The 25,544-nt window shown below is 40.5% G+C and overlaps 2 protein-coding genes across 2 annotated transcripts; both read right to left on the reverse strand.

The window, feature by feature from the left end:
- Window positions 1-8,868: 8,868 nt before the first annotated feature.
- Window positions 8,869-11,375, reverse strand: LOC106848330 (lithostathine-like). The gene is made up of 5 exons (XM_014868142.3): window positions 11,221-11,375; window positions 10,528-10,646; window positions 10,183-10,320; window positions 9,424-9,550; window positions 8,869-9,134 (listed from the first exon to the last, which is right to left on the reverse strand). The coding sequence occupies exons 1-5, from the start codon at window positions 11,294-11,296 to the stop codon at window positions 9,067-9,069; spliced, it is 528 nt and encodes a 175-aa protein (XP_014723628.3). The 5' UTR covers window positions 11,297-11,375; the 3' UTR covers window positions 8,869-9,066.
- An 11,208-nt stretch (window positions 11,376-22,583) lies between these two features.
- LOC106848329 (regenerating islet-derived protein 3-gamma-like) lies at window positions 22,584-25,042 on the reverse strand. Its single transcript, XM_014868141.3, has 5 exons — window positions 24,956-25,042; window positions 24,263-24,381; window positions 23,918-24,055; window positions 23,155-23,281; window positions 22,584-22,865 (listed from the first exon to the last, which is right to left on the reverse strand). The coding sequence occupies exons 1-5, from the start codon at window positions 25,029-25,031 to the stop codon at window positions 22,798-22,800; spliced, it is 528 nt and encodes a 175-aa protein (XP_014723627.1). The 5' UTR covers window positions 25,032-25,042; the 3' UTR covers window positions 22,584-22,797.
- Window positions 25,043-25,544: the final 502 nt, after the last annotated feature.

A 25,544-nucleotide genomic window follows, 5' to 3' on the forward strand; every position in this document is an offset into this window, starting at 1 on the left:
AATTAACTCAAAATGGACTATAGATCTAAATATAAAATGTAAAATTATAATAATTGAAAAAGAAAATATAGGTGATAATATTGTGACCTTGAGTTAAGCAAAAATTTTCTTAAAAATATTTACAAACTACACAAGAAAAGAAATAAATAAATTGGACATGATCAAAATGAAAAGCTTTCATTCTTCAGAGACACTGTTAAGAATATGAAAAGGCAAGTCATAAACAGAAAATATTTCCAAACATCTATCCAACAAAGAAATTTTATCTATAATTTGTAAAGAACTCTTACAACTTGATAATACTAACAAACAAACCAATACAAAATGGGCAAAAGATTTAAGCATATATTTCATCAAAAAAGATATATAGATGGCAAATTAGCACACGAAAAATTTCTCAACATCATTCATTATTAGAGAGAAACAGATTAAAAGCATGAGATGTCATGACACACCCATTAGAGTGACTAAAATTAGAAAGACTAACAATAATGAGGATGTAAAACAACTGGAACTCTCATGCCCTGCTGGTGTTGATATAAATGATATAATCACTTTAAAAAGCTTGTGGTTTGGGGGCCGGCCAGTGGCCCATCGGTTAAGTGCACACGTTCTGCTTGTTGGTGGCCTGGGGTTCGCCAGTTTGGACATGGCACCACTTGGCAAAAACCATGCTGTGGTAGGTGTCCCATGTATAAAGTAGAGGAAGATGGGCATGGATGTCAGCTCAGGGCCAGTCTTCCTCAGCAAAAAGAGGAGGAATGGCAGTAGTTAGCTCAGGGCTAATCTTCCTCAAAAAAAAAAAAACTTCTGGCAGTTTTTTAAAAGTTAAATATATACCTAATGTGCAATGCAGATATTCAACGCCTAGATATTGACCCAGGACAAGTGAAAGCATTTGTCTCTATGTAAACTTGTACACTAATATTCATAGCAGCTTTATTTATAATAGACAAAAACTAAAAACCACCCAAATGTCTATCAATAGGGTAATAGACAAATTCTGTTACATCTACATGATAGACTATTACTCAACAATGAAAATAAGTGAAGGATTGATACTTGCAACAATGTGGATGAACCTCAAAGTAATTGTGTTGAGTACAAGAAACCAGAGAGAAAAATATACAATGTATGATTCCACTTATATAAAGTTCTGGAAAATGCAAATTAAACTTATCTAGAGTGTCAGAAAATAGATCAAGATTGCCTTGGGTTGGGGAGATTGGAGAAGTTGAGGGTGGGAGGAAACATCTAGTGGTGATGTATATGTTTATTACAGCAATTATTTGGATGATTTCATGGACTATATGTCAAGACATCAATTTGTATACTTTAAATAGGTACAGTTTATTGCACTTCAAATATACCTTGACTAAGTTGTAAAATCTAAACAAAATACAGAGGTTCTTCGTTAGCTCAAAGATTCATTGGGAGGCTGGAGCGCCAGGTCTGGACAGCAGGAAGGAACAAGGAAAGTTTGGCAGCTAAAAATATAGGCAATATCATGTAGGTAGAGTGATTTGATTATCAAGATCTATGGGAGCCACAACCATTGAACATTGACTGCCACCGCAGCGGGACCCCCAGCCTCATTGCCACTGTAAATGATCTCTAATTGCTTCTTTCTCTTTCTTCCTCTACCTGGCTGGGCCATCCAGAGAACTGGCAGATGGAGGATATCTGCCAGCTTTGCTCCTGTCGTGGGAGTTGTAACCCTGTGTCTTACCACGAGCCACACCAAGAGGGGCGCCCTCGACACATAGGAAGCATTCTCATTCTGAGTAGCCTAGAGAAAGAAAGACCCACAAACAACTGTCTAGTCACTCGTAGTTTCTGAAGGCATAAGGAACTCTCGAGTCCTAGGTCTCTCTGACTTACTCCTCTGTGCAGCATTCTTCACCTCATACTCCTGGCTTTCTAGTTAGTTAGGGACACAACTGAAGCACCCAGTTCCGACCCGTTTGTTATGTATATACCGTGCATTTTCATTTGCAAGATTTGCTCATTCTGTTCCCTGAGATGTGCCACTGTAGCAGACATTTAATCTTAGAAGATGTAGGAATAGATTAAACTTTTTTTTTTCTCTAACTTTTTTGTCTGACCATCTCTGTTTTTAGAAGCAGCCAGCTCATGCACCTAATTTCTTCAGTAACGCACTCTGTGCTGGGCCAACTCTCCCTCTAGTGGTAGTTTGTTTAATCTTCTCACAGTTACCTAAAAGCCTGTGCTTTAGACTAGTGGCATTCAAAATTCTGACTGCTATTTACAATAAGAAATATATTTTGTATCTCAGCAGCATTCACATATAAATATATAACTAAAATGAAAATTTCCCACAAAACTGTATTTACCTTCTTTGTGCAATATACTGTGGAATTTTCTCAAGTCTCCTTTCATTTAAGAAAAATATATTATTACCCACTAAATTGATTTAATGATTTCAAATACCAGTAAGTTGTAACCCATGCTTTGAAAAACAGTGTTTTAGACTATTATTAGATCTGAATTAAACTAGTGATCTATTAACAGATATTTCTCCCAAATAGGATACACAAACATGCACATAAACACCTGTGGCCAAATGCCTGATGAGCTGCAAACCCTATTACTTTCTTTTATTTCCATACGTTTTCACACAAAGACTTGGAAAAGCCCTAGAGTAAAGAAATCTGCTCAACTCTGCATAACTTAGTGTTTCCCGAACTAGCCATGGAAGGAGTATTTCCAAAATGCATACATGCAATACAGTTAAACAAATCTTTGAGTAACTCATGAAATGAGCATTCCAAAGAGTGAGATTTGGGGAGATTCTGATTTAGACATGAGTAAGAAATCCATAAATAAATTCAAGTGCCAAATATACATATAAATTGTAGCAGAGATCTATGCAGTTGGTGTGCAATGACCTCCCAGAGGTTCACTTTAAAAACTACTTAGGAAGGATGGACGAATGTGGTTTGATGGTAGGAGGTTTGGAGGTGGAGAGGGAAGAACTCTGCTAAAGCTAAAAGGGGTGAGTTACATTCAGGGGTATCAGGAAATAGGGTCCCTCGGTATCCCCAACTATTACCCAGATGTTCTTTGCACTTGCTATTGCTATCAGATGGTTTTGTCTCCCAAAGTCTAGATGGAGAGTAAAGTCAATGACAGAGGCACCACCAGAGGCCCAGCAGCCTGTGGGGATGCTGATTCAACTGAGGAAAATGTTTTGTTCAGTTCATTGGCTCACGATGACTGGCAGAAATCCCAATCATGATAGGTTAAATACGTAGTTCTTGGAACAAACAAGGATTGGATGAATACAATGAGAATAATGAGCCCAATAGACAACTGACCCCTCCTGGAAGTCTGGAGGATGCTTTAATGTCAGAAGGAGGTATGGTACCTGGGGCAACTGGTCAGTATCCAAAAAAGGAAATCTAGGTCAGAAAATAAGCTAAGGTAAGAATGAGAGGCTGAGACAGTTAAGTCTTGTTCGCTGCAGTAAAATTCTGTTGGAATGCCTCCCTGACCCCTTTCTCTAAGAACTGGGTCTCATCCACAGGTCCTACTTAAGAGGCGAGTGTAGCTCCCATAATAATACCATGTGACTCAAATTCTTTGCCCCGGCTGATTGGACTGGGGTAAGCACCCAGTCCTAGCTAGAATAGTCAGATATTCTCCTGAAAATGAATTTGTTCACCAAAAATATGAAGTTTTGAACCCCTGGAGTGAAAAGTTTGGCAGAATTCTAATCAGTTAGCCATATTTGATCACACTGTCTGTATTCCAAGGGCAAGTAAACTGGTTGGCTGAAAGACTGTGAACAAAACTCAGTGAAAGAGAGAAAAGGAAGAGAGTAACTTCCCTTTCTGACTTTGTTCTTTCTTTCACTGGTCCTTCGTGAGACTCAGCTATGCGTCCTAAACTTGGGTGCGTTGAGATAAACCCATGTCCTTTCCAAAACGTCCCCTCTTGCTTACGAGTTAGAATGCTTGTCAGCATCTTATATCCAAATAGTCTAAATCAGGCCAGCTTAAAAAAGCCTGTTTCCCATCTCAGGAAAGACACCTTTAGCTGTTAGCAACTCAATAGAAATATGGACTCTGGAAGAGAAAATTATGGGGAATTCAGAAATTGAATAAAACACAAATTTTCCCACACAAATTTTAGGCATCGGCGGCTCATGCACAAATTGGAGCACTTGCACCTTCTTTCCCCCAAATTGAAGGGAAGTAGTTTTTAGTGAGAAAAATAAGATACTACAAATATTAGGAGAGAGGGGCAATTTTATCAACTGTATCAGGAGAAGTAAAGCCAAGGACTGCCTGGAAGATGTTAAATTATGGAGGGTTCAATGGGACAGAATGGACACAGGGGGAGGAGAGAAAGAAACTGCCTGCCTACCTCTGTTCTAGACTTCTTGATAGAACTATTTATGAGAGTTCACCAGGGGAGGAAAATTTCTAAAATGATTCAGGACACAAACTGGTCATGAATAAAGGCTATGAATTTAGCAAAATATTTTCTATGATCAGTATCTCAGGAACTTAAGCGTGGCTCTAGGTGTAGTAGACAATATCCATTGACTTGACAAAACGGTTCGTTTTGCATTCTGCTAACAAAACCCTGATTTCATATGGAAGACAGTAAGTCCAGTCCCAGGAGACGAATCCTGATTGGTCAAAGTAAATAATAGCACTCTCAATCCCTTTTCTGGTGATTGATTTCAGAATAGAACCACAACCAAACTTTGGCCAATGAGATGTAAGATTATGTCTACCAGGGGTTTGTGAGAAAACTGTTTCTCCATGGTAAGAAAGAGTATATGAGAAGGACGTCTTTTTTTCTCCTCTTCCCTTCATTACCACATTGGAAATTGTCAGACAGTGCATAAGCTGCTATGGTTATTTTGTGTCAATGAGGGACAAGCCAAGATAATCACGGAGATTTCAACCTAGATCCCTGATATCCCTGAGCTTCTGGTGAAAAAGATTGAAAAAGACTGTTCCCTGAATTCTCAAGTGAATCAATAAATCTCTGTGTTAGTTAAGCTACTTAGGGTTGGCTACTCTGTTACAGACAAAAGTATCATAATTGATACAGTAGGAAAGGGAAGCAGAGAAAAAATCCAGTGGAGGGAAAGATAGCCCTAACAAGACCAAAATCACATATTCAGTAAAATACCAGAAGATGCTGGCTGGGATTTAAGATAACTCCATATCAAAATTTATGATCAGAACCAACACTGTTTGTCTAGGCGAGTCAAGGGGACTAGAAAATGTTTACACTTGAGTTTGTGTGGTTAGCATAGCGCTGGATGGGGGTGGTGGGGGTGATGTGCTGTTTTTGAGTATACATCGTTGGGTTTCTACTCATTTGAAAAGTATGGTGATTTGAATCCAGCATATAAACTTCTGGTGCACCTTTAAATCTGTTGAAGTGAACAAATGAGTGTAGGGTGGTCTGTGCTATAGTCTCATGGTACTAGACAAATCACCACCCAACTGAATACTTCCTGGGTCTGTAGCTCAGAATGTTAATGTTTAATGATTTGCCAAGCAATTTTTGTTTTATGTCATGTATTACAGAGTGTTAAAGCTAAGAGTGTCATTCTAGATCATTTAATCCAACTGGGAAAGCAAATACACTAATTCTGGAAATTCAAGGCATAGAGTTCGAGATTTTAGTTCAGGGCAAAGATCTTGGGAATAGTGGAAAATAGGAAAAAACCATTAACAAAGCTAGAATGAGAAAAACCTGAATTGGAGGGAGAGGTTTGGGGAAATTGCTTCAATACCTCTGGTGCTTGCAAATCTCATACCTGGGCAGGAAGGGGCACTGAAAGTTTATCTCTTTTAAGGAATGAGGGACAGTATAGATGCATAGCTAAGAAAAGGTATAGTGGAAACCGAAATCTAGTTTACTAACTTCCAGTCCAATTTCTTTTCCACTTTACCCATTGTTGAGTTAAAACTGTAGCAAAGGATAATAATGGTGATAAATAGGTGAGTTCTAGAATCAGAACCAGCCCTGGGAAGACCCCTGATTTCATATGGAAGACAGTAAGTCCAGTCCCAGGAGACGAATCCTGATTGGTCAAAGTAAATAATAGCACTCTCAATCCCTTTTCTGGTGATTGATTTCAGAATAGAACCACAACCAAACTTTGGCCAATGAGATGTAAGATTATGTCTACCAGGGGTTTGTGAGAAAACTGTTTCTCCATGGTAAGAAAGAGTATATGAGAAGGAAGTCTTTTTTTCTCCTCTTCCCTTCATTACCACATTGGAAATTGTCAGACAGTGCATAAGCTGCTATGGTTATTTTGTGCTATAGTCTCATGGTACTATATGGTACTCCCATGTTAACCTTCATTAAGTGCTCAAAATTCCATCTGTTCGACTTCTCTTAAATCACCTTGAAGCTAAAAGCCATGGGTTTCGACCCACGCTCAAGGTACTCAGCCCTCCTGGCAAAACAGTATGGAGAGTGATCACTCTAAAAATACAAATAGACCTCATTTTCTTGGAGGAATGCTATTTCTTATTAAGTCACTGACTCTGTATTCTGCTTGTCTTTTTTTCTCCATTTCTGATTTGATGATAGTGAAATGACAGCAAGGACACCCTCTAGAGAGGGGACAAAGTTTACCTATAATGCTGAAACTTCCCTTTGTTGTCTACTGGCTTCCCCATGGGTATGACCCTCTCCTAGAGAAGGTTATCACTTTTAATTCAATAAATAGTAGTTGAACTGAGCGCTTCAATAATTTCCCCCTTCTCTGGTATTTAGGAAAAATATGTCAATAGGAGACATGCTCTCTTCTCATTCTTTCTAAATACTTGAATCCAGCCCTCCCCACCAATGTAAGAGACTTTAAAGACAAGGACTAATGAACACCTGATTTTGCTCTGATGAACAGAAGAAGAAAGAAATATTGTATACTTACTGAGCTATGGAAATAGCCTGGGCTGCAAGGATGTGGCATTCATTCATCTCATTAGGATAATACACCATAGATCTATCTTCACTCATTTGGTTCTTCCAGGATTGGAGAGCATGGTCACTCACATAGCCTAGATGCTTGCAAGAGCTACCAACATGCTGTCTTTGTAAGACAGACCCACACATAGGGCAAAAGGAGCGTTGGGCTTTCAGTCACCCACTTTAAAGCGAGAGAAGGACTTGGAGGGTGTCAGAGACCATTGTCATCATTTTGATCATGCAATGCCTAAATTGGCTTCACTCTCTTTCTAAATGCCCAAGGTTGAAAAATTCTTAATTCTCCCAAGAGAAATTAAGAAAGTCCTACTATAAGTGTTAAAGAAACTAAATATTTATTTAACAATATTCTTACAAAGAAAACTTTCAGTGAAGAGATTTTTGGAAAAGTCATACCAAACTACCAATAAAGATGTATTTCCAATCTTATACAAACTATTCTAGGGAATAAAGAGAAGATAATCCCTAACTCTGACAGTTAATAATAGAAAAACATTCTCAAAGGACTGAATGTGCTTGCAGTTAAGTTTCAGATGTAATTGGTGGTCCTCCCTCTTTGTAAGCCTATCTTAGAAAGGGTACAGTCACTTGCCAAACATCAGTTAAGAACGTAGACACTGTCCTTTCATCTCTTCCATACATTTGAGAATGTAGTATTCCCAAATTTGGCAAATATGAAATATCTGAGAAGTTGAGCAAAGATAAAATATTTCATATATACTTATACTAAAAAAGTATTTGTTGTTGATGTGAAATTCAAATTTAGTTAGGAGGTCTGTATTTTGCCTGGCAACCCTACCCGTGTGGCAATGCTAAGTTGCTCTCCGTTCATAGAAAAGATTTTTTTTTTTTGAGGAAGATTAGCCTTGAGCTAACATCTGCCACCAATCCTCCTCTTTTTGCTGAGGAAGACTGACCCTGAGCTAACATCTGTGCCCATCTTCCTATACTTTATATGTGGGACACCTGCCACAGTATGGCTTGACAAGAAGTTTGTAGGTCTGTACCTGGGATCTGAACTGGCAGACCCCGGGCCGCCTAAGCGGAATGTGTGAAATTAAACACTGCGCCACCAGGCTGGCCCCCATGGAAAAGATTTTGGCCAAGATCCCATCCCCCCTTCAGGTGAGGGAACTGACGAAGTGCTTCATTTTCACACAACATGTGAGTCTGGGAAGGTGGTGGCAGTGAGGTATTGAGTCATACGATGGTCTGAAAATATTTAGATTCATTAAAAATCTCACCCTTCTTCACTCATGTCAGCGGTGCTTTTCAAAGATGTCATCATTTATTCAATTTTCCAGTAATTCAAGAAATATTAATAGAAATCTTGCCTGATATTGTCTGTGCCACTCCTCTGGAGATGTCAGGCTGATTAGCCCAAGGAGGGTTGTTGGTTCTCCAAATGTTGGGATTTTTTTCTTGTTCTAAGGAAGAGAGCTTCCAGTGCTCTACATGTCACTACTATAAATGTAAGTCCAAGTAATTCTTTTTTTTACTATATTTTACAAAAGTTATGGTAGAAGGTGGGTTGCAAATTAAAGAAAATGAAAGGACTGTTCACAGCAAATGCTTTAAGAAACACTGTTCTAAATAACATCAGACCCCACTAAGGCTGCATGGGTCACACCATCAGGAGGAATGTGCAGTACACTGTATGGGACATCAATGTCTTCCTTCCATACAGTATAACTCCTTTGTGAACAGGGCCTATGTGCTCATCACAAATGCACTGTTGGGAATATACACTTGGTCATATTCTCAGCGGTCTGTATGAAACTGGACAGAGGCAAGACCTAGATTTCCTCCCACACCCAATTCTTCCTCAGAATCTTGTTATGAGACTGGAGCACAAAAGCACACAAGTATGCAAAAAAATAATTTTTATTGCTCTCTGAAACCTTAGGCCATGGAACATGCAAAAAAGCCTGACATGAGGCTGAGGAGGAGGGAAGTTCAGAATGAGGTGGTGAGGTTGGCTGAGTGGAGAAAATACTCCTGTCCTGGGTGGGTCTTCACACTGGTCCCAAGTCCATGATGAGCTGCATACCAGACTCAGGGAGCTGACTCTCAGCTCTCCTAGGCCCTGAACTTGCAGACATAGGGCAAGTACGAATCACAGTTATAATCTTTCCATTTCAGATATCCTGGAAAGACAAGAGAACTAAAGTGAATGGGACTGGTGGAGCTGGTGAAGCCAAGGGGGGTTCTCTCAGACTCTGGCCTAGGATCCAGAGCCTCTATCTCCTCTTGGCCAGAATCCCACTCCAGGGAAAGGAGATTCAAAGAGAGTTGAGATGAGAGAAGACAAAGATGGGGAAAGGCAAGCCAACATTGCATATCCTAGCTGAGGAGCATTCCCTGAAATTCAAGCTTAGAAATGGGGGATGAGAGGATGGAAAAGACCGGGCACGAGGTAGCTCCTCTGTCTCTTACCTGTGCTTCGTGACACGCTCCCACAGTAGCCAGGGTTTGGGGTGGTGGGGGGAATTTTCTCCCAAGCACGGTAATGCGTAAGATCAGTACTACTCCACTCCCATCCACCTGCATCAGGCTGATAGCCCTATGGAGTAGAGGATGACAACAGGGGAGGTTGAATGGTCATTCGAGTTCTCAGTGCATCATCTCCTCAGCTGGAACACTTGATCCCTTCCCCAAAATCGTGACAGTTGGTCTGTGCCTCCAGGTGCTGCTCAGAGTTTTCCTCTGGGAAGCTCCCACTAATCCCTCCTCCTACTGGGAATTCCCAAAGCCAAAATCACACAGAACAATGGAAACACTCAGAGTAGCACATTACTGGCGAAACAATTGGTGGTGCATTTGTAATTACCCTCTGATACTCAACGACAATGTCTGTTCTTTAGGAGCAAAATGCCTTGTATCTTCACTTAGGTTCCCTAAGCACAGTATGTGTAATATTCAGGGAGACTCAGAGAATGAATGACAAGACCTCATGCATGAATTGTGCACAAAACGTGCCCAAAGGCAGATTAACTGCAGCTGGAGACTGGGACCATCCACAGAACTCAGCTACTCAGCTTTCCTCGAGGTCCTCCCTTTCCCCTGAAAAGCCCGCTGGATCTCTGAGCTCCCAGGCTCTCTAGGGTATTTCCTGGGCAGGTATACGGGCCAAGGAGCAGACCTGGATGGCCACAGCAGTGTGAGAGGGAACAAGAGGAGAAAAAGTAATCGCACCTGTGTGGGGTCATTGAGCCCAATCCAGACATATGAGTAGGAGTGGGCAGAGTTCTTGACCAGTGAGGCCACGAAGGATGCTTCAACTGCACTGAGGATGGACACAAGGTGTCCCGAGGGCCGCTTCTGGCAGGCCATCTGTGTGAGGAAGAGAGACACTGAGGAGCAGCTTGAGATGTCACTGGGGAAGGGGCCGGCAGAGATAGGTGAGAAGCATTGTGTTTGCAAAAGATGAGGGTGCTCATTCTCTCTTTCAGGAAACTCTGCAGAATGGAAACCACACCGGAACCCTGGTCTCTAGTGCACTTCCCCCTATAACTGCTACCCGCAAATTCAGCTACTCACATCTGCATCCATCCAAGATTTTGCTGTCAGAAAAAAGGCATAGCAGTAGGAGCCATAGGCTTTGGAGCCTTTGGGACAGTTGATCCCTGAAGCGAGCGCGTCCTGCGGGGAGTCTTCACCTGGGATGGAAGGAAATAAAGGCGAGGGATGCAGAGAAATGGAGAGTGGGGATTAGTTTTAGGAGGCGACTCTGGGGAATATCTACGAGGCCAATACTTGGGGAAGTGACACCATACTCCTGACTACCACTCACTGCCGCTACCACTTTCAGTATCCTGTATCTTGAACCAGCCCCATTAAATGAGGAATCATCTCTTTTCTTTTCTCCTTCTCCCATATTCAAAATTCCACCTCTTCCCCAGCTCTGGGCTGACTGTGCCTACAGTTAGCTCTCCATTCATTCTACCTCCCCATATCTCATTACTGACCCCTCATGCTTTCCCTGTTCAACCTACCAACATAAATAAGAGTCCATTGAGAAAATGGGAAATCATCTCACTCCAGTGTAAATGGACCACTGGAGTGCCTCTGCCGCTAGTTACCCCGAAGGAAGGAGTGAGGATGGAGAAACTCTAGGCGGTTCATTTTGTGGGGATATACCTCACTGTGACCACGTTTGTCACACAGGAGCCTTCCTCCTCTTTGCCCTGAGCACTCACAGGAAACCCAGTGCAAGAAGCAGAATAATCTCACCTTGGACCTGAGATAGGAGCATCAGGCAGGAGAGCAGCACCCAGGATACGCTGCAGAGGGCCATGGGAGGAGCCATCTTGTGTGTAACTGAGGAGGCAATCAGAGATCACTTAAGGAAGTATGGTCAGAGAGAGAGCACACAGAGAGCCCTTTGTTCTGCCTCTTGTCTTTTGTTGTGTCTAATCCCCTAGGAATATTGATGTTGGTGACATCTGTCCCCTTCTAAAGTTCTAGAAAAGTGTTAGAATGTGTACAGCCTACTCCCTCTGAGATTTCCCAGGACAGCCCTTGCTGAGTCTCAGAGTTGCAGTGTTGTCTGAGCACTGGCATCCTCCTAAGACCTTCCCCCAAATGTGTGAGGTAAAACCCCTGCCACGAGTCTCTCCTACTCTTGCTGCCACTTACCTGTGTTGCAGGGGTCAGTGAAGGTTGGTCAAGTCAGAAAACACTGGGCTTTTATAAGGGATCGGGGGGGGGGCACTGAAATGAATTACAGGGGTGTGGAGCCAGATCGGGGGCATGGGGATGGGCTTGGCGTTGGTTCCAGGAGATTCCCAGCACTGGGATAGACTCTTCCTGGCAAAGGCTGGGAATTGCCCTGGGACTGCTTCCTGCTGGTTAACAGGCCAGCACTTTCTCAGGAACAGGTGAACTTTTCCTTTACCCAGCCTTGCCCAGGTAACTTGTTCTGAAAAACGTACTGGAATGAAGGCAGCCCTGTGGCACAAATTCTGATGGTTCATAGTTCATTAAGTAATGTGGAACTGGAAAGAAAGGGAAAGGATTCAAAGTGTAATTTTTGAGCCATCTACCAAGAACTCACTCCTGTAGGCATATATTCATACATTTCTTTGAACCTTGTGTTTTAAGACTAAATAAAAACATATGAAGAAATAAAAATTGAGTGGGAATAGGAAACGGAATAGTGGTGAGGACAAAGCTTTGTTTGAGGAAAAACAAACAGTGGAAAACAAAGTAAGGAGAAGTGGTTCAGAGCTGCTGCTTCAAGATTGCAGCAAGGTGCGAAGGACACATGGAATAATCTCGTAAATCCATAGGCAAGGCGGGATGGGAAGGCACAGCAGATAAATAGGCTTGTGTTCCAGCCACCTCTTTGGGAAGACAGAATAGTTCCTCAGCTCAGGTCAAGTCTGAGCTGGCAATTTGCTTCTTCAGAGTGGCATTCTCCGATTGTGTTCTGCAGGCCATGGTGGTCTTCAAGACCCTTGTAGGGGGACTGTTCAGTTTTAATTTTCATAATTATATTAATATGTTGCTTGTGTTTTTCACCTTGTTGACGCTTGTGCTGATGGGGCTAAAGCAAAGGTGGTTAAGAGTTCTGGTGCCTTCACATTAGTTGAGGCAGTGACATCCACCTGTATTCTTCAGATGCATATACTTGCAGCAAACAAAACAGAAATTTTCACTTAAAAATGTGCTTGATAGACTTGGTGAAACAGTAAAGATAATTAATTCTCATTAATCTCAACCCTGCAATACATTTGTTTTAATATTCACCATGACAATGGGAAGTCTACACGCTAAAGTATAATGGTTGTCTTAAGGAAAAGATTCTGTAACAGAGTTTAAGCTACAGTTTTCATTGAACACACTTCTTATGTGAAAAATGGACTGACAGACAAACCTATTATTCACATCAGGGTTTATTGTTGACATTTTTTCAACAATGATCAAAGTAATTTAGTAAATAAATATTTAAAATCTACTGTTTTAATATCTACTATTGGAAATATGAATAACCCATATGAACAAAAATTCTTTGTTGTTCTCTGTAATTTTTTAATTGAGTATTTTTGACATATTATATTAATTTCCGATGTACAACATAATGATTTGACATTTATATACATCACGAAGTGATCACTACTGCACTTCTAGTTACCATCGTCTCCATACAAAGTTAAAAAGTTTTCTCTTGTGATGAGACTTTCAATATCTACCCTGTTAGCAACTTTCAAATGTGCAATGCAATATTCTTGACCATAGTCAACATGTTGTGCATTACATCACCGTGACACATTTATTTTGTAACTGGAAGGTTTTTATTTTTTTGTATTAAGGAAACATTGATTTATGATAGTTTGTAAATTTCAGGTGTACATCATTATATCTTGATTTCTGTGTAGACTAGATTATGTTCACCACTCAAAGACTAATTACCATCCATCACAGCACGCCGGTGCCCTATTACTGCTTTTGCCCTCCTCCTTCCCCGTTTCCCTTCTGGTAACTACCAATCTAATCTTTGTATCTCTGTGTTTGTGCATTGTTGTTGTTGCGTATATCTTCCATTTATGAGTGAATCATATGGTATTTGACTTTCTCCCTCTGACTTATTTTGCTTAGCATAATACCCTCAACGTCTATCTGTGTTCTTGCAAATTTCATATTTTTATGGCTGAATAGTATTCCATTTTGGATATATATACCACATCTTCTTTATCCATTCATTCATTCATGGGCACTTAGGTTGTTTCCAAGTCTTGGCTATTGTGATTAATTCTGCAGTGAGCACAGGGGTGAAAATATCTTTTGCATTTATGTTTTCATGTTCTTTGGATAAATACTCAGAGAGGAAATAGCTGGATCATATGGTAGTTCTTAATTTTTGAGGAATCTCTATACTGTTTTCCATGGTGGCGGCACCAGTTTACATTCCCACTCGCAGTGTAGGATGGTTCCCTTTTCTCCACATCCTGTCCAACACTTGTTATTTCTTGTCTTCTCAATTATAGCCATTTTGATGGGCATGAAGTGATATCACATTGTAATGTTGATTTATATTTCTCTAATGATTAGTGATGTTGAACATCTTTTCACATGCCTGTTGACTATCTCTATATCTTTTTTGGAAAAATGTCTGTTCAGATCCTTTGTCCATTTCTTAATTGGGTTGTTTGCTTTCTTGTTGTTGAATTGTATGGGTTTTTTTGTATATTTGGATATTTATGCCTTATCAGATACATGGTCTGCAAATATCTTTTTCCAATTGTCATGTTGTCTTTTAATTTTGTTGATGGCTCCCTTTGCTATGTAGATGCTTTTTAGTTTGATGTAGTCCTAATTTGTTTATTTTTCCCCCTTGCCTGGTGAGATGTGGTATTCAAAAACATACTACTAAGACTGAAGTCAAAGAGTGCACTGACTATATTTTCTTGTAGAAGTTCTATGGTTTCAGGTCTTACATTCAAGTCTTTAATCCATTTTGAGTTAATTTTTGTGTATGGTATAACACAATGATCTATTTTAATTCTTTTCATGTCTCTGTCCAGTTTTCCCAGCAACATTTATAACAGAGACTTTCCTTTCTACAATGAGTGTTTTTGGCTCCCTTGTCAAAAATTAGCTGTCCATAGATGTGAGGATTTATTTCTGGGCTCTTGATTCTGTTCCATTGATCTGTGGGTCTGTTTTTGTGCCAGTACCATGCTGCTTTGATTACTATGGCTTTGTAGTAATTTTAAAGTCACAGATTGTGATGCCTCCAGCTTTGTTCTTTTGTCTCAGCATTTCTTTGGCTGTTTGGGGTCTTTTGCTGTTCCATACAAATTTTATGATTCTTTTTTCTATTTCCGTGAAAAATTTCATTTTGACGTTGATAGGGATTGCATCAAGTCTGTACATTACTGTAGGAAGTATAGACGTTTTAACTATGTTAATTCTTCCAATCCGTGAGCAAGGAATATTTTTACATGTCTTTGTGTCTTCTTCTATTTCTTTCAACAGTTTTTTATAGTGTTCAATGTGCAGTTCTATCACCTCTTTGGTTAAACCTATTCTTAGATATTTTATTCTTTTTGTTGTGATTGTAAATAGGATTGCATTCTTGATTTGTCTTTCTGTCATTTCTTTGCTAGTGTATAGAAATGCAACTGATTTTTGTATGTTGACTTTGTATCCTGCAACTTTACTATATTCGCTTATTATTTCTAGTAGTTTTTTGATGGATTCTTTAGGGTCTTCTATATGTAAAATTATGTCATCCACAAGTAGTGACAGTTTTATTTCTTCCTTTCCAATTTGAATCCCTTTTATTCCTTTTGCTTGTCTAATTGCTCTGGCTAGGGCATCCAGTTAAACAAGAATGGTAAAAGTGGGCAAGCTTGTCTTATTCCTGTTCTTGAAGGACAAGCTTTCAGTTTTTCACCACTGAGTGTGATATTAGCTATGGATTTTTCATATATACCTTTTACAATGTTAGTAATGATGTTAGTAATAGTGACCTTAGTAATAATGATGTTAGTAATATAACATTAGTAATAATGTTATAATGAAGGTACTTTCCCTCTATATCCATTTTATTCGTAGTTTTGTAAAATCAGAAATAGATGTTGTCTTGTTGAATGTTTTCTCTGCATGTACTGAGATTATCATGTGATTTTTATCCCTCATTTTGTTAATGTGGTATATAACATTAATTGATTTGTGGATGTTTAACCATCCCTGCATCCCTGGAATGAATCCCACTTCATCATGGTGTATGATCTTTTTAATGTACTGTTGTATTTGATGTTCTAGTATTTTGTTGAGCATTTTTGCATCGATGTTCATCAGTGATATTGGCCTGTAGTTTTCCTTCTTTGTGTTGTCCCTTTCTGGTTTTGGTATCAGGGTAATGTTGGCCTCATAGAATGAGTTAGGAAGCTTTCTCTCCTCTTCAATTTTTTGGAAGATTTTGAGAATGACAGGTATTAAGTTTTGTTTAAATGCTTGGTAGAATTCACTGGGGAAGCCATCTGTTCCTGGACTTTAGTTTTTTGGGAGGTTTTTGATTACCATTTCAATCTCCTTACTAGTGATCAATCTATTCAGATTCTTTATTTTTTCTTGATTCAGTTTTGGAAGGTGGTATGATTCTAAGAATGCATCCATTTCTTCTAGATTATCCAATTTGTTGCCGTATAGCTTTTAGCAATATTCTCTTATAATCTTTGCATTTCTGAGGTGTCCATTGTAATTTATCCTCTTTTGTTTTTGTTTATTTGAGCCTTCTCTCTCTCTTTGTTTTTTTTTTTTGGTGAGTCTAGACAGAGTTTTGTCAGTTCTGTTTATCTTTTCAAAGAATCAGTTCTTAGTTTCATTAATTTTTTTCAATTGTTTTTTAGGTCTCCATCTTGTTTGTTTCTGCTCTGACTTTCTTTCTTCTACTGATTTTGGGCTTTGTTTGTTCATCTTTTTTTAGTTCCTTTAAGCGCATTGTTAGATTGTTTATTTGAGATTTTTCTTGTTTCTTGAGGTAGGCCTGTGTTATAAAACACTTCCATCTTATTACTGCATTTTCTCTATCCCATAAATTCTATGTCATATTTTCATTTGTCTTCAGGTATTTTTTGATTTCTCCTTCGATTTCTTCACCGATGAATCATTGTTCAGTAGCATTTTGTTTAATCTCACATATCTGTGGCTTATCTGACTTTCTTCATGTAGTTGATTTCTGGTTTCATACTGTTGTGCTCAGAAAAGATGCTTAGTATTATTTCAATCTTCTTAAATTTATTGAGACTTGTCTTGTCGCCTAATATGAGCTCTATCCTGGAGAATGTTCCTTGTGCATTCAAAAAGAATGTGTATTCCATAGTGTTTGGTTGGAATGTTCTGTGTATGTCTACTAAGTCCATCTGGTCTGATGTCTCATTTAAGGCCAATGTTTCCATATTGACCTTCTGTTTGGATGATCTATCTATTGATGTAAGTGGTGTGTTAAAGTCCCCTGCTATATTGGGTTGCAGTCTATTTCTCCTTTTATGTCTGTTAATAAGTGCTTTATATATTTAGGTGTCCTATGTTGGGTGAGTAGATATTTACAGGTGTTATAGCCTCTTGTTGGATTGTTCCCTTTATCATTATGGAGTTACCTTCTTTGTCTCCCGTTACAGTTTTTGTTTTAAAGTCTATTTTTTTCTGATATAAGTGTTGCTACACCAGCTTTTCTATTGTTGCCATTTGCATGGAGTATCTTTTTCCATCCCTTCACTTTCAGTTTGTGAGTGTCTTTAGGTCTTAAGCGTGTCTCATATATGTAGCATATACATGGATCTTTTTTTAAAATCCATTCAGGCATCTTCTGTCTTCTGACGGGAGCCTTTAGTTCATCGACATTGAAAGTAGCTACTGATGGCATGTACTTACTGCCATTTTGTTACTTTTTTTTCTGGGTGTTTTAGCAGTTCTTTTCCGCTCTTTTTTTCTTCTCTTGCTCTCTTCCCTTGCAATTTTATGGCTTTCTTTAGTATTATGTTTGGGTTCCTTTCTCTTTATTTTTTGTGTATTTATTTTAGGTTTCTGGTTTGTGATTACCATGAGGTTCATATATAATAACCTATTTCTATAGCAATCTATATTAATTTGATGGTCTCTTAAGTTTGACCTCTTTCTAAAAGTCCTGCGCTTTTACTGCCTTTCTCCCAAATTTTAAGTTTTTGATTTCATATTTAACCTCTTTGTGTGTGTGTGTGTATCCCTTAACCTCTTATCATGGAGATAGATATTTTTAGTACTTTTGTCTTTTGACCTTCCTACTAGCTTTAGGAGGTGACATTTACCGCGTATTTGCCTGTAGCAGTGATTATTTTTCTTTGATAATTTTCTGATTCCTATTTGTGATTTTTTTTTCTACTTAAACAAGTCCCTTTAACATTTATTGTCAGGCCGGTTTAGTGGTGATAAACTCTTGTAGTTTTTGCTTGGTTGGCTCTCTGTAGCACATGGCAGTTGTAGGCTCTCTCAGGAGTACGGATAGGTGGAGCTGGCCCCAGCTGTTGAAGTGCACAATGATTTCAGGTGTTGAAAGGCAGGACCGATCCCTATGTGGCTGTTTGAGAGGCCAACAGGACAAGTCAGCTGCGGCCAACATGCCCCACTACCCACAGGCCCACCCACCCCAGTAATACAGGCACGTATGCATGCATGCCACCTGGATTCAAGGCAGACTCACTCCCTCAATGCAGAGGTCCCTCAGACTATGACTATCTGGGCCCACAAGTGTACCATAGGCTTGATAGTGGGCAGGGCCAGTTCCTGGGGTGGACTGCCTGCCCTGACTGGGCTCAACTAAATTGGTGTTCTAGGGGCAGCGCAAACCCCAGGACTAACATGGGTAGAAGACAGAATCCAATGGCGGCTGCCAGCATCTTTGTTAACATGACTGAATTAGGACAAAATAACGACTGTTGCTAGCGTCTCACATCTCTGGAATTTTGTACCTCTTGATGTCCTTTACCCATTTCAACACTCACCCAAGCCCAGTCTCCCATGGCAACCACCAATCTTTTCTCTGTATCTATGAGTTTGGATTTGTTTTACTTGTTGGTTTGTTTTGTTTTTTAGATTCCACATACAAGTGAAGTCATATGGTATTTGTCTTCTCTGACTTATTCCACTTAGCATAATATACTCAAGGCCCATCCATGTTGTCACAAATGGCAAGATTTCATTCTTTTTTATGGCTGAATAGCATTTCGTTGCGCATAAATATATGCCAATTATTTTTAATCCGGTCATCCGTTTATGGACATTTAGGTGGTTTCCATGTCTTGGTTAATGCAAATAATGCTTCAGTGAACGTAGTGGTGCATATGGCTTTTCAAATTAGTGTTTTTGTTGTCTTCAGAGAACTACCCAGCGGTATCGCTCAACCATATAGTCATTCTCTTTTTAATTTTTCAAGGAACCTCCATATTGTTCTCCATAGTGTCTGCACCAATCGACGTTTCCACCAGCAGTACACTGAAGAGGTTCATTTTTCTCCACATCCTCACCAACACTTGCTATTTTTTGTCTCTTTAATAGTAACCATTCTGACAGGTGTGAGATGCTAGCTCATCGTGGTGATATTAAGAAAATCTTGAAAATCTTACTATAACTGTTAAAGAAATTTAATCTATATTTAAAATCTTCTCACAAAGAAGACTTTATGTTAACAGATTTTTTGCAAGAGTTCTACCCCACTACCAAGAAACATAGATTTCCAATCTTATACAAACTTTTTTAGAGAATAAAGAGCAAATGCTCCCTAACTCTGACAGATAATAATACAAAAACATTCTGTATCGAAAGAACTGATGTGCTTATAGTTAAGTTTCAGATGCAATTGGTGATCCCCACCTCTGAAGATAAGCAGCCTATCTTGGAAAGGTTACAGAAGCCTTGCCAAACATCATTTAAGAAAGAAGGCATTGTCTATTCATCCCCGATATTCATTTCAGAATGTAGAGGCCCACGTGTAGTATCACCAAATTTGGCATATGTGCAATATCTGTCTACTTGAGCAAAGATGTATTATTTGGCATATACTTATACTAAGAAAGTTTTTGCTGTTTATCTGGAATTCAAATTTAGCTAGGAGTCCTGTATTTTACCTGGCAACCCTACCATTGGAGCAATGCTGAGTTGCTCTAGGCCCATAGAAAAGATTTTGGCTGAAGTCTCATCCTCTAGATGAGGGAATAGACCAAGTGCTCTATTCTCACAACAGATGTGAGGTTGGGAGGGTGATGGCAGTGAGGTGGTGAGTCATATGATGGTCTAAAATATTTAGATGCATTGAAAATGGTGCCCTTCATCACTCATGTCAGTGGTGCTTTTCAAAGAAATCATCATTTATTCAATTTTTCAGTCATTCAAGACATACTAATAGAAATCTGGCCAGATGTTAAGTCTGCCCAACTCCAGTCAAGATTGAGGCCAGAATACGTTTCCAGAACACAGGAGAGAAAACCCATTGGGGCCCTTTCTTGCAAATACTCAGCAAAGTGATTCCATTCCACTCCTCTAAAGACAGGGCCTGCCCTAACGTGTGACCCAAGAAATAGTGCTGTTTCTCAAACTGATTGTTGCCTAGTCTATGGTGAGGTAGGGCGAGAAATCGAGAGGAAGATTTTAGAAAATTTTGTAGCTATTGGACAGATTTGCTTGGTTTTGGGAATTCAATATTTTAAAAATGGTCTTATAATACATATATTTTGGTTTTGTATTTCACTTACAGTAACTCTTTTTTAAAAAACGACTTTAATTTCCAGAATAGTCTTAGACGTACAGAATTACTGCAATGGTAATACAGGGCCTTACCATACAACCCACACCCAGTTTCCTTATTATTAACATCTGACATTAGTATAGTACTTGTGACAATTAGTGAGACATGTTGATACATTAGTATTAGTTAAAAGTCATATTCAGTTCAAATTGCCTTGGTTTTTACCTCATGTCCTTTAGGCTTTCCTTGTTCTTTGATGACGTTGACATCTTTGAAGAAAACTGGTAGGTATTTTGTATAATACACTTTTATTGGAATTTGTCTGATATTTTATTCTCACAATGAGACTGGGGTTATATATTTTGGGGAGGAAGATCACAGAGGTAAAGTGCCCTTCTCATACTGCTTCAAAGGTACCTCCCATCAAAAAGACTCATCACGGTTGCTGTTAGCCTGGATACCTGGCTAATGTAGTGATTGTCAGCTTTCTCCACTATCAAGTTAATCGTTTCTCTCCCCCTTCCACACTTTACTCTTGGGAAGAGTCACTATAGATGGTTCACACTTAGAGTGTAAGCAATTATGCTCCCCCTCCATGAAAATGGAAGAGATCCGTAAGTTATTTGGGATTTTTCTGCACAGGAGATTGGTCTTTTCTTATTAATTAAACATAAATATTAATTAATGCACACAAATATATATTAATTAATTGGATCAATATTGACTCATGACTGTTTGCATTAAACTCTGGGTGATAATCCAATACTACTTTATTGAATTGCACAAATACTTCCAACTCTGACCACTGGGAGCTCTTTCCATGGGCTCCCATGTCAAATTGACACAACCCCAACAGTATGTTTTTCTTTTTATATTCACTTCTTTACCTTCTGGCACTATCAGGTGCTTCAGGCTTATTTGATATGTTTACCGCCCATTCTTATATTCAACCATTTCTTTAAGAAGCTCTTGTTTCTTTCATTGCAGGATTTAATGAAAACCAAGATCTGGCATCAGAGATAAACCCACAAATATTGGATATTCTGTTCCATTTTTTTCCCAGCTTTAGTGAAGGACAATTTCTGTACAAAAAACTGCACATAATTAATGTATACAATTTAGTGAGTTTGTGCACTGCATACACTTGTGTTACAATCACCACAACCAAGGTAATAAATATAAACATTACTACTGAAAGTTTTCTCATGCCTCTTTTTTTGTTAGGGTTTGTCTGTGCGTGTGTGTGCGATAACGGCACATAACATGAGATATACCTTCTTAACAAATATTTAAGTGCACAATACCATACGTATTGTTAACTATAGATATTATGTTGTACCACAGATTCCGGAAGACTTTTCTTCATCTGTTGAGATGATGATGCACTTCTTTCCTTTATTCCATTAATGCGGTGATCACCTTGATTGATTTGTATGTGTTGAAACATCCTTGTACCCCAGGGATAAATCCCACTGGCTATGGAGTACGATGCATTTAATGTTCTGCTGACTTCAGTTTGCTAGTCTTCCGTTGAGGATCTTTGCATTTGTGTACATTAAGGATATTGACTATAGTTTTTCTCTTCTTATGGTGTCTTTACTTGGATAGAAATCAAAATGGTTATGTTCTCTTCAGCACAAGAATCTGGTGGAGTTCCAGAAGGTAAAACCCCTGAAAGCATGAAGACTTCCCTAAGATGGCAGCCTCCAGGAGTTTCTCACTCTGAAAACCAATCCATGCTCAGAGTAGAGGCACTTGTTTAAATTAGCATTTGATATTTCTAACAATTTATGATTCTAGCAGCTCCTGATCCAGGTAAGCAGAAATGAGAAGGGCTCTACATATTTAGGTACCATGGTAGACATCAGGCTGATTACCCCAAGGAAATTTGTTGATTCTCCAATTGTTGAGTTTTTCTCTTGTTTTAAGAAAGAGAGTGACAGCTTCCAGTGCTCTACATGTAACCACTGTAACTGGGAGTGCAAGTCATTCTTTTCTTACTATATTTTATAGAAGTAACATTCCATGGTAGATTGCAAACTGAGGGAAAGAAAACTCCTTCACAGCAAATGATTTCAGAAGTGTTGTTCTAAATAACGTTAGACTGCAATAAGGCTGCTTGGGTCACACTATCAGGGGGAATGTGTAGGAGAGTGGGTGAGAGCCCAATGTCTTCTCCGTATGCAGTGTAACTCCTATGGGAACAGGGCCTGTATGTTCATCACAAATGCCCTGGTGGGAATAGACACCTGGTCATTTTCCCAAGGGTCTGCATGAAACTGAACCAAGGCAAGACCTAGATTTTCTCGCACACCCACTTCTTCCTCAGAGTCTTGCTATGAGACTGCAGTACAAAAGCACACAAGTATGCAAAAAAATTTTTTTTATTGCCCTCTGAAAACCTAGGCCATGGACCACACAAAAAAGCCTGACATGAGGCTGAGGAGGAGGGAAGTTCAGAATGAGGGAAGTTCAGAATGTTGGCTGAGTGGAGAAAATACTCTATCCTGGGTGGGTCTTCACACTCGTCCAATATCCATGATAGCTGCATACCAGACTCAGGGAGCTGACTCTCAGCTCTCCTAGGCCCTGAACTTGCAGACATAGGGCAAGTACGAATCACAGTTATAATCTTTCCATTTCAGATATCCTGGAAAGACAAGAGAACTAAAGTGAATGGGACTGGTGGAGCTGGTGAAGCCAAGGGGGGTTCTCTCAGACTCTGGCCTAGGATCCAGAGCCTCTATCTCCTCTTGGCCAGAATCCCACTCCAGGGAAAGGAGATTCAAAGAGAGTTGAGATGAGAGAAGACAAAGATGGGGAAAGGCAAGCCAACATTGCATATCCTAGCTGAGGAGCATTCCCTGAAATTCAAGCTTAGAAATGGGGGATGAGAGGATGGAAAAGACCGGGCACGAGGTAGCTCCTCTGTCTCTTACCTGTGCTTCGTGACACGCTCCCACAGTAGCCAGGGTTTGAGACAGTGGCGGGACTTTTCTCCCAAGCACGGTAATGCATAAGATCAGTACTACTCCACTCCCATCCACCTGCATCAGGCTGATAGCCCTATGGAGTAGAGGGTGGCAACAGGGGAGGGTGAATGGTCATTTGAGTTCTCATTGCATCATCCCCTCAACTGGAACACTTGATCCCTTCCCCCAAATTGTGACAGTTGGTCTGTGCCTCCAGGTGCTGCCCCAGAGTTTCCTCTGGGAAGCTCCCACTAATCCCTCCTCCTACTGGGAATTCCCAAAGCCAAAATCACACAGACGGATGGAAACACTCAGAGTAACATGCTACTGGTGGAACAACAATTGGGGGTACATTTGTGTTTGCCCTCTGATACTCAACGACAATGTCTGTTCTTTAGGAGCAAAATGCCTTGTATCTTCACTTAGGATTCCCTAAGCACAGTATATGTAATATTCAGGGAGACTCAGAGAATGAATGACAAGACCTCATGCACGAATTGTGTACAAAACCTGCCCAAAGGCAGATTAACTGCAGCTGGAGACTGGGGCCATCCACAGAACTCAGCTACTCAGCTTTCTTCGAGGTTCTCCCTTTCCCCTGAAAAGACCACTGGATATCTAAGCTCCCAGGCTCTCTAGGGTATTTCCTGGGCAGGTATACGGGCCAAGGAGCAGACCTGGATGGCCACAGCAGTGTGAGAGGGAACAAGAGGAGAAAAAGTAATCGCACCTGTGTGGGGTCATTGAGCCCAATCCAGACATATGAGTAGGAGTGGGCAGAGTTCTTGACCAGTGAGGCCACGAAGGATGCTTCAACTGCACTGAGGATGGACACAAGGTGTCCCGAGGGCCGCTTCTGGCAGGCCATCTGTGTGAGGAAGAGAGACACTGAGGAGCAGCTTGAGATGTCACTGGGGAAGGGGCCGGCAGAGATAGGTGAGAAGCATTGTGTTTGCAAAAGATGAGGGTGCTCATTCTCTCTTTCAGGAAACTCTGCAGAATGGAAACCACACCGGAACCCTGGTCTCTAGTGCACTTCCCCCTATAACTGCTACCCGCAAATTCAGCTACTCACATCTGCATCCATCCAAGATTTTGCTGTCAGAAAAAAGGCATAGCAGTAGGAGCCATAGGCTTTGGAGCCTTTGGGACAGTTGATCCCTGAAGCGAGCGCGTCCTGCGGGGAGTCTTCACCTGGGATGGAAGGAAATAAAGGCGAGGGATGCAGAGAAATGGAGAGTGGGGATTAGTTTTAGGAGGCGACTCTGGGGAATATCTACGAGGCCAATACTTGGGGAAGTGACACCATACTCCTGACTACCACTCACTGCCGCTACCACTTTCAGTATCCTGTATCTTGAACCAGCCCCATTAAATGAGGAATCATCTCTTTTCTTTTCTCCTTCTCCCATATTCAAAATTCCACCTCTTCCCCAGCTCTGGGCTGACTGTGCCTACAGTTAGCTCTCCATTCATTCTACCTCCCCATATCTCATTACTGACCCCTCATGCTTTCCCTGTTCAACCTACCAACATAAATAAGAGTCCATTGAGAAAATGGGAAATCATCTCACTCCAGTGTAAATGGACCACTGGAGTGCCTCTGCCGCTAGTTACCCCGAAGGAAGGAGTGAGGATGGAGAAACTCTAGGCGGTTCATTTTGTGGGGATATACCTCACTGTGACCACGTTTGTCACACAGGAGCCTTCCTCCTCTTTGCCCTGAGCACTCACAGGAAACCCAGTGCAAGAAGCAGAATAATCTCACCTTGGACCTGAGATAGGAGCATCAGGCAGGAGAGCAGCACCCAGGATACGCTGCAGAGGGCCATGGGAGGAGCCATCTTGTGTGTAACTTCAGGAAGCAATCAGAGATCACTTAAGGAAGTATGGTCAGAGAGAGAGCACACAGAGAGCCCTTTGTTCTGCCTCTTGTCTTTTGTTGTGTCTAATCCCCTAGGAATATTGATGTTGGTGACATCCTCCCCTTTTAAAGTTCTGGAAAAGTGTTAGAATGTGTGCAGCCTACTCCCTCTGAGATTTCCCAGGACAGCCCTTGCTGAGTCTCAGAGTTGCAGTGTTGTCTGAGCACTGGCATCCTCCTAAGACCTTCCCCCAAATGTGTGAGGTAAAACCCCTGCCACGAGTCTCTCCTACTCTTGCTGCCACTTACCTGTGTTGCAGGGGTCAGTGAAGGTTGGTCAAGTCAGAAAACACTGGGCTTTTATAAGGGATCGGGGGGGCGGGCACTGAAATGAATTACAGGGGTGTGGAGCCAGATCAGGGGGCATAGGGATGGGCTTGGCGTTGGTTCCAGGAGATTCCCAGCACTGGGATAGACTCTTCCTGGCAAAGGC

Source organism: Equus asinus, chromosome 6 (assembly GCF_041296235.1).
Source record: "Equus asinus isolate D_3611 breed Donkey chromosome 6, EquAss-T2T_v2, whole genome shotgun sequence".
Classification (NCBI taxonomy): domain Eukaryota; kingdom Metazoa; phylum Chordata; class Mammalia; order Perissodactyla; family Equidae; genus Equus; species Equus asinus.

What these genes read in the sequence shown, in the direction of transcription:
- LOC106848330 (XM_014868142.3), bottom strand. Translation starts at nt 11,296, where the DNA reads ATGGCTCCTCCCATGGCCCTCTGCAGCGTATCCTGGGTGCTGCTCTCC. An exon ending in GCTCCTATCTCAGGTCCAAG is followed by an intron (nt 10,647 to 11,220) that starts GTGAGATTATTC and finishes CTTCCATCCCAG; the next exon opens with GTGAAGACTCCCCGCAGGAC. An exon ending in GAGCGTGTCACGAAGCACAG is followed by an intron (nt 9,135 to 9,423) that starts GTAAGAGACAGA and finishes TTGTCTTTCCAG; the next exon opens with GATATCTGAAATGGAAAGAT.
- LOC106848329 (XM_014868141.3), bottom strand. Translation starts at nt 25,031, where the DNA reads ATGGCTCCTCCCATGGCCCTCTGCAGCGTATCCTGGGTGCTGCTCTCC. An exon ending in GCTCCTATCTCAGGTCCAAG is followed by an intron (nt 24,382 to 24,955) that starts GTGAGATTATTC and finishes CTTCCATCCCAG; the next exon opens with GTGAAGACTCCCCGCAGGAC. An exon ending in GAGCGTGTCACGAAGCACAG is followed by an intron (nt 22,866 to 23,154) that starts GTAAGAGACAGA and finishes TTGTCTTTCCAG; the next exon opens with GATATCTGAAATGGAAAGAT.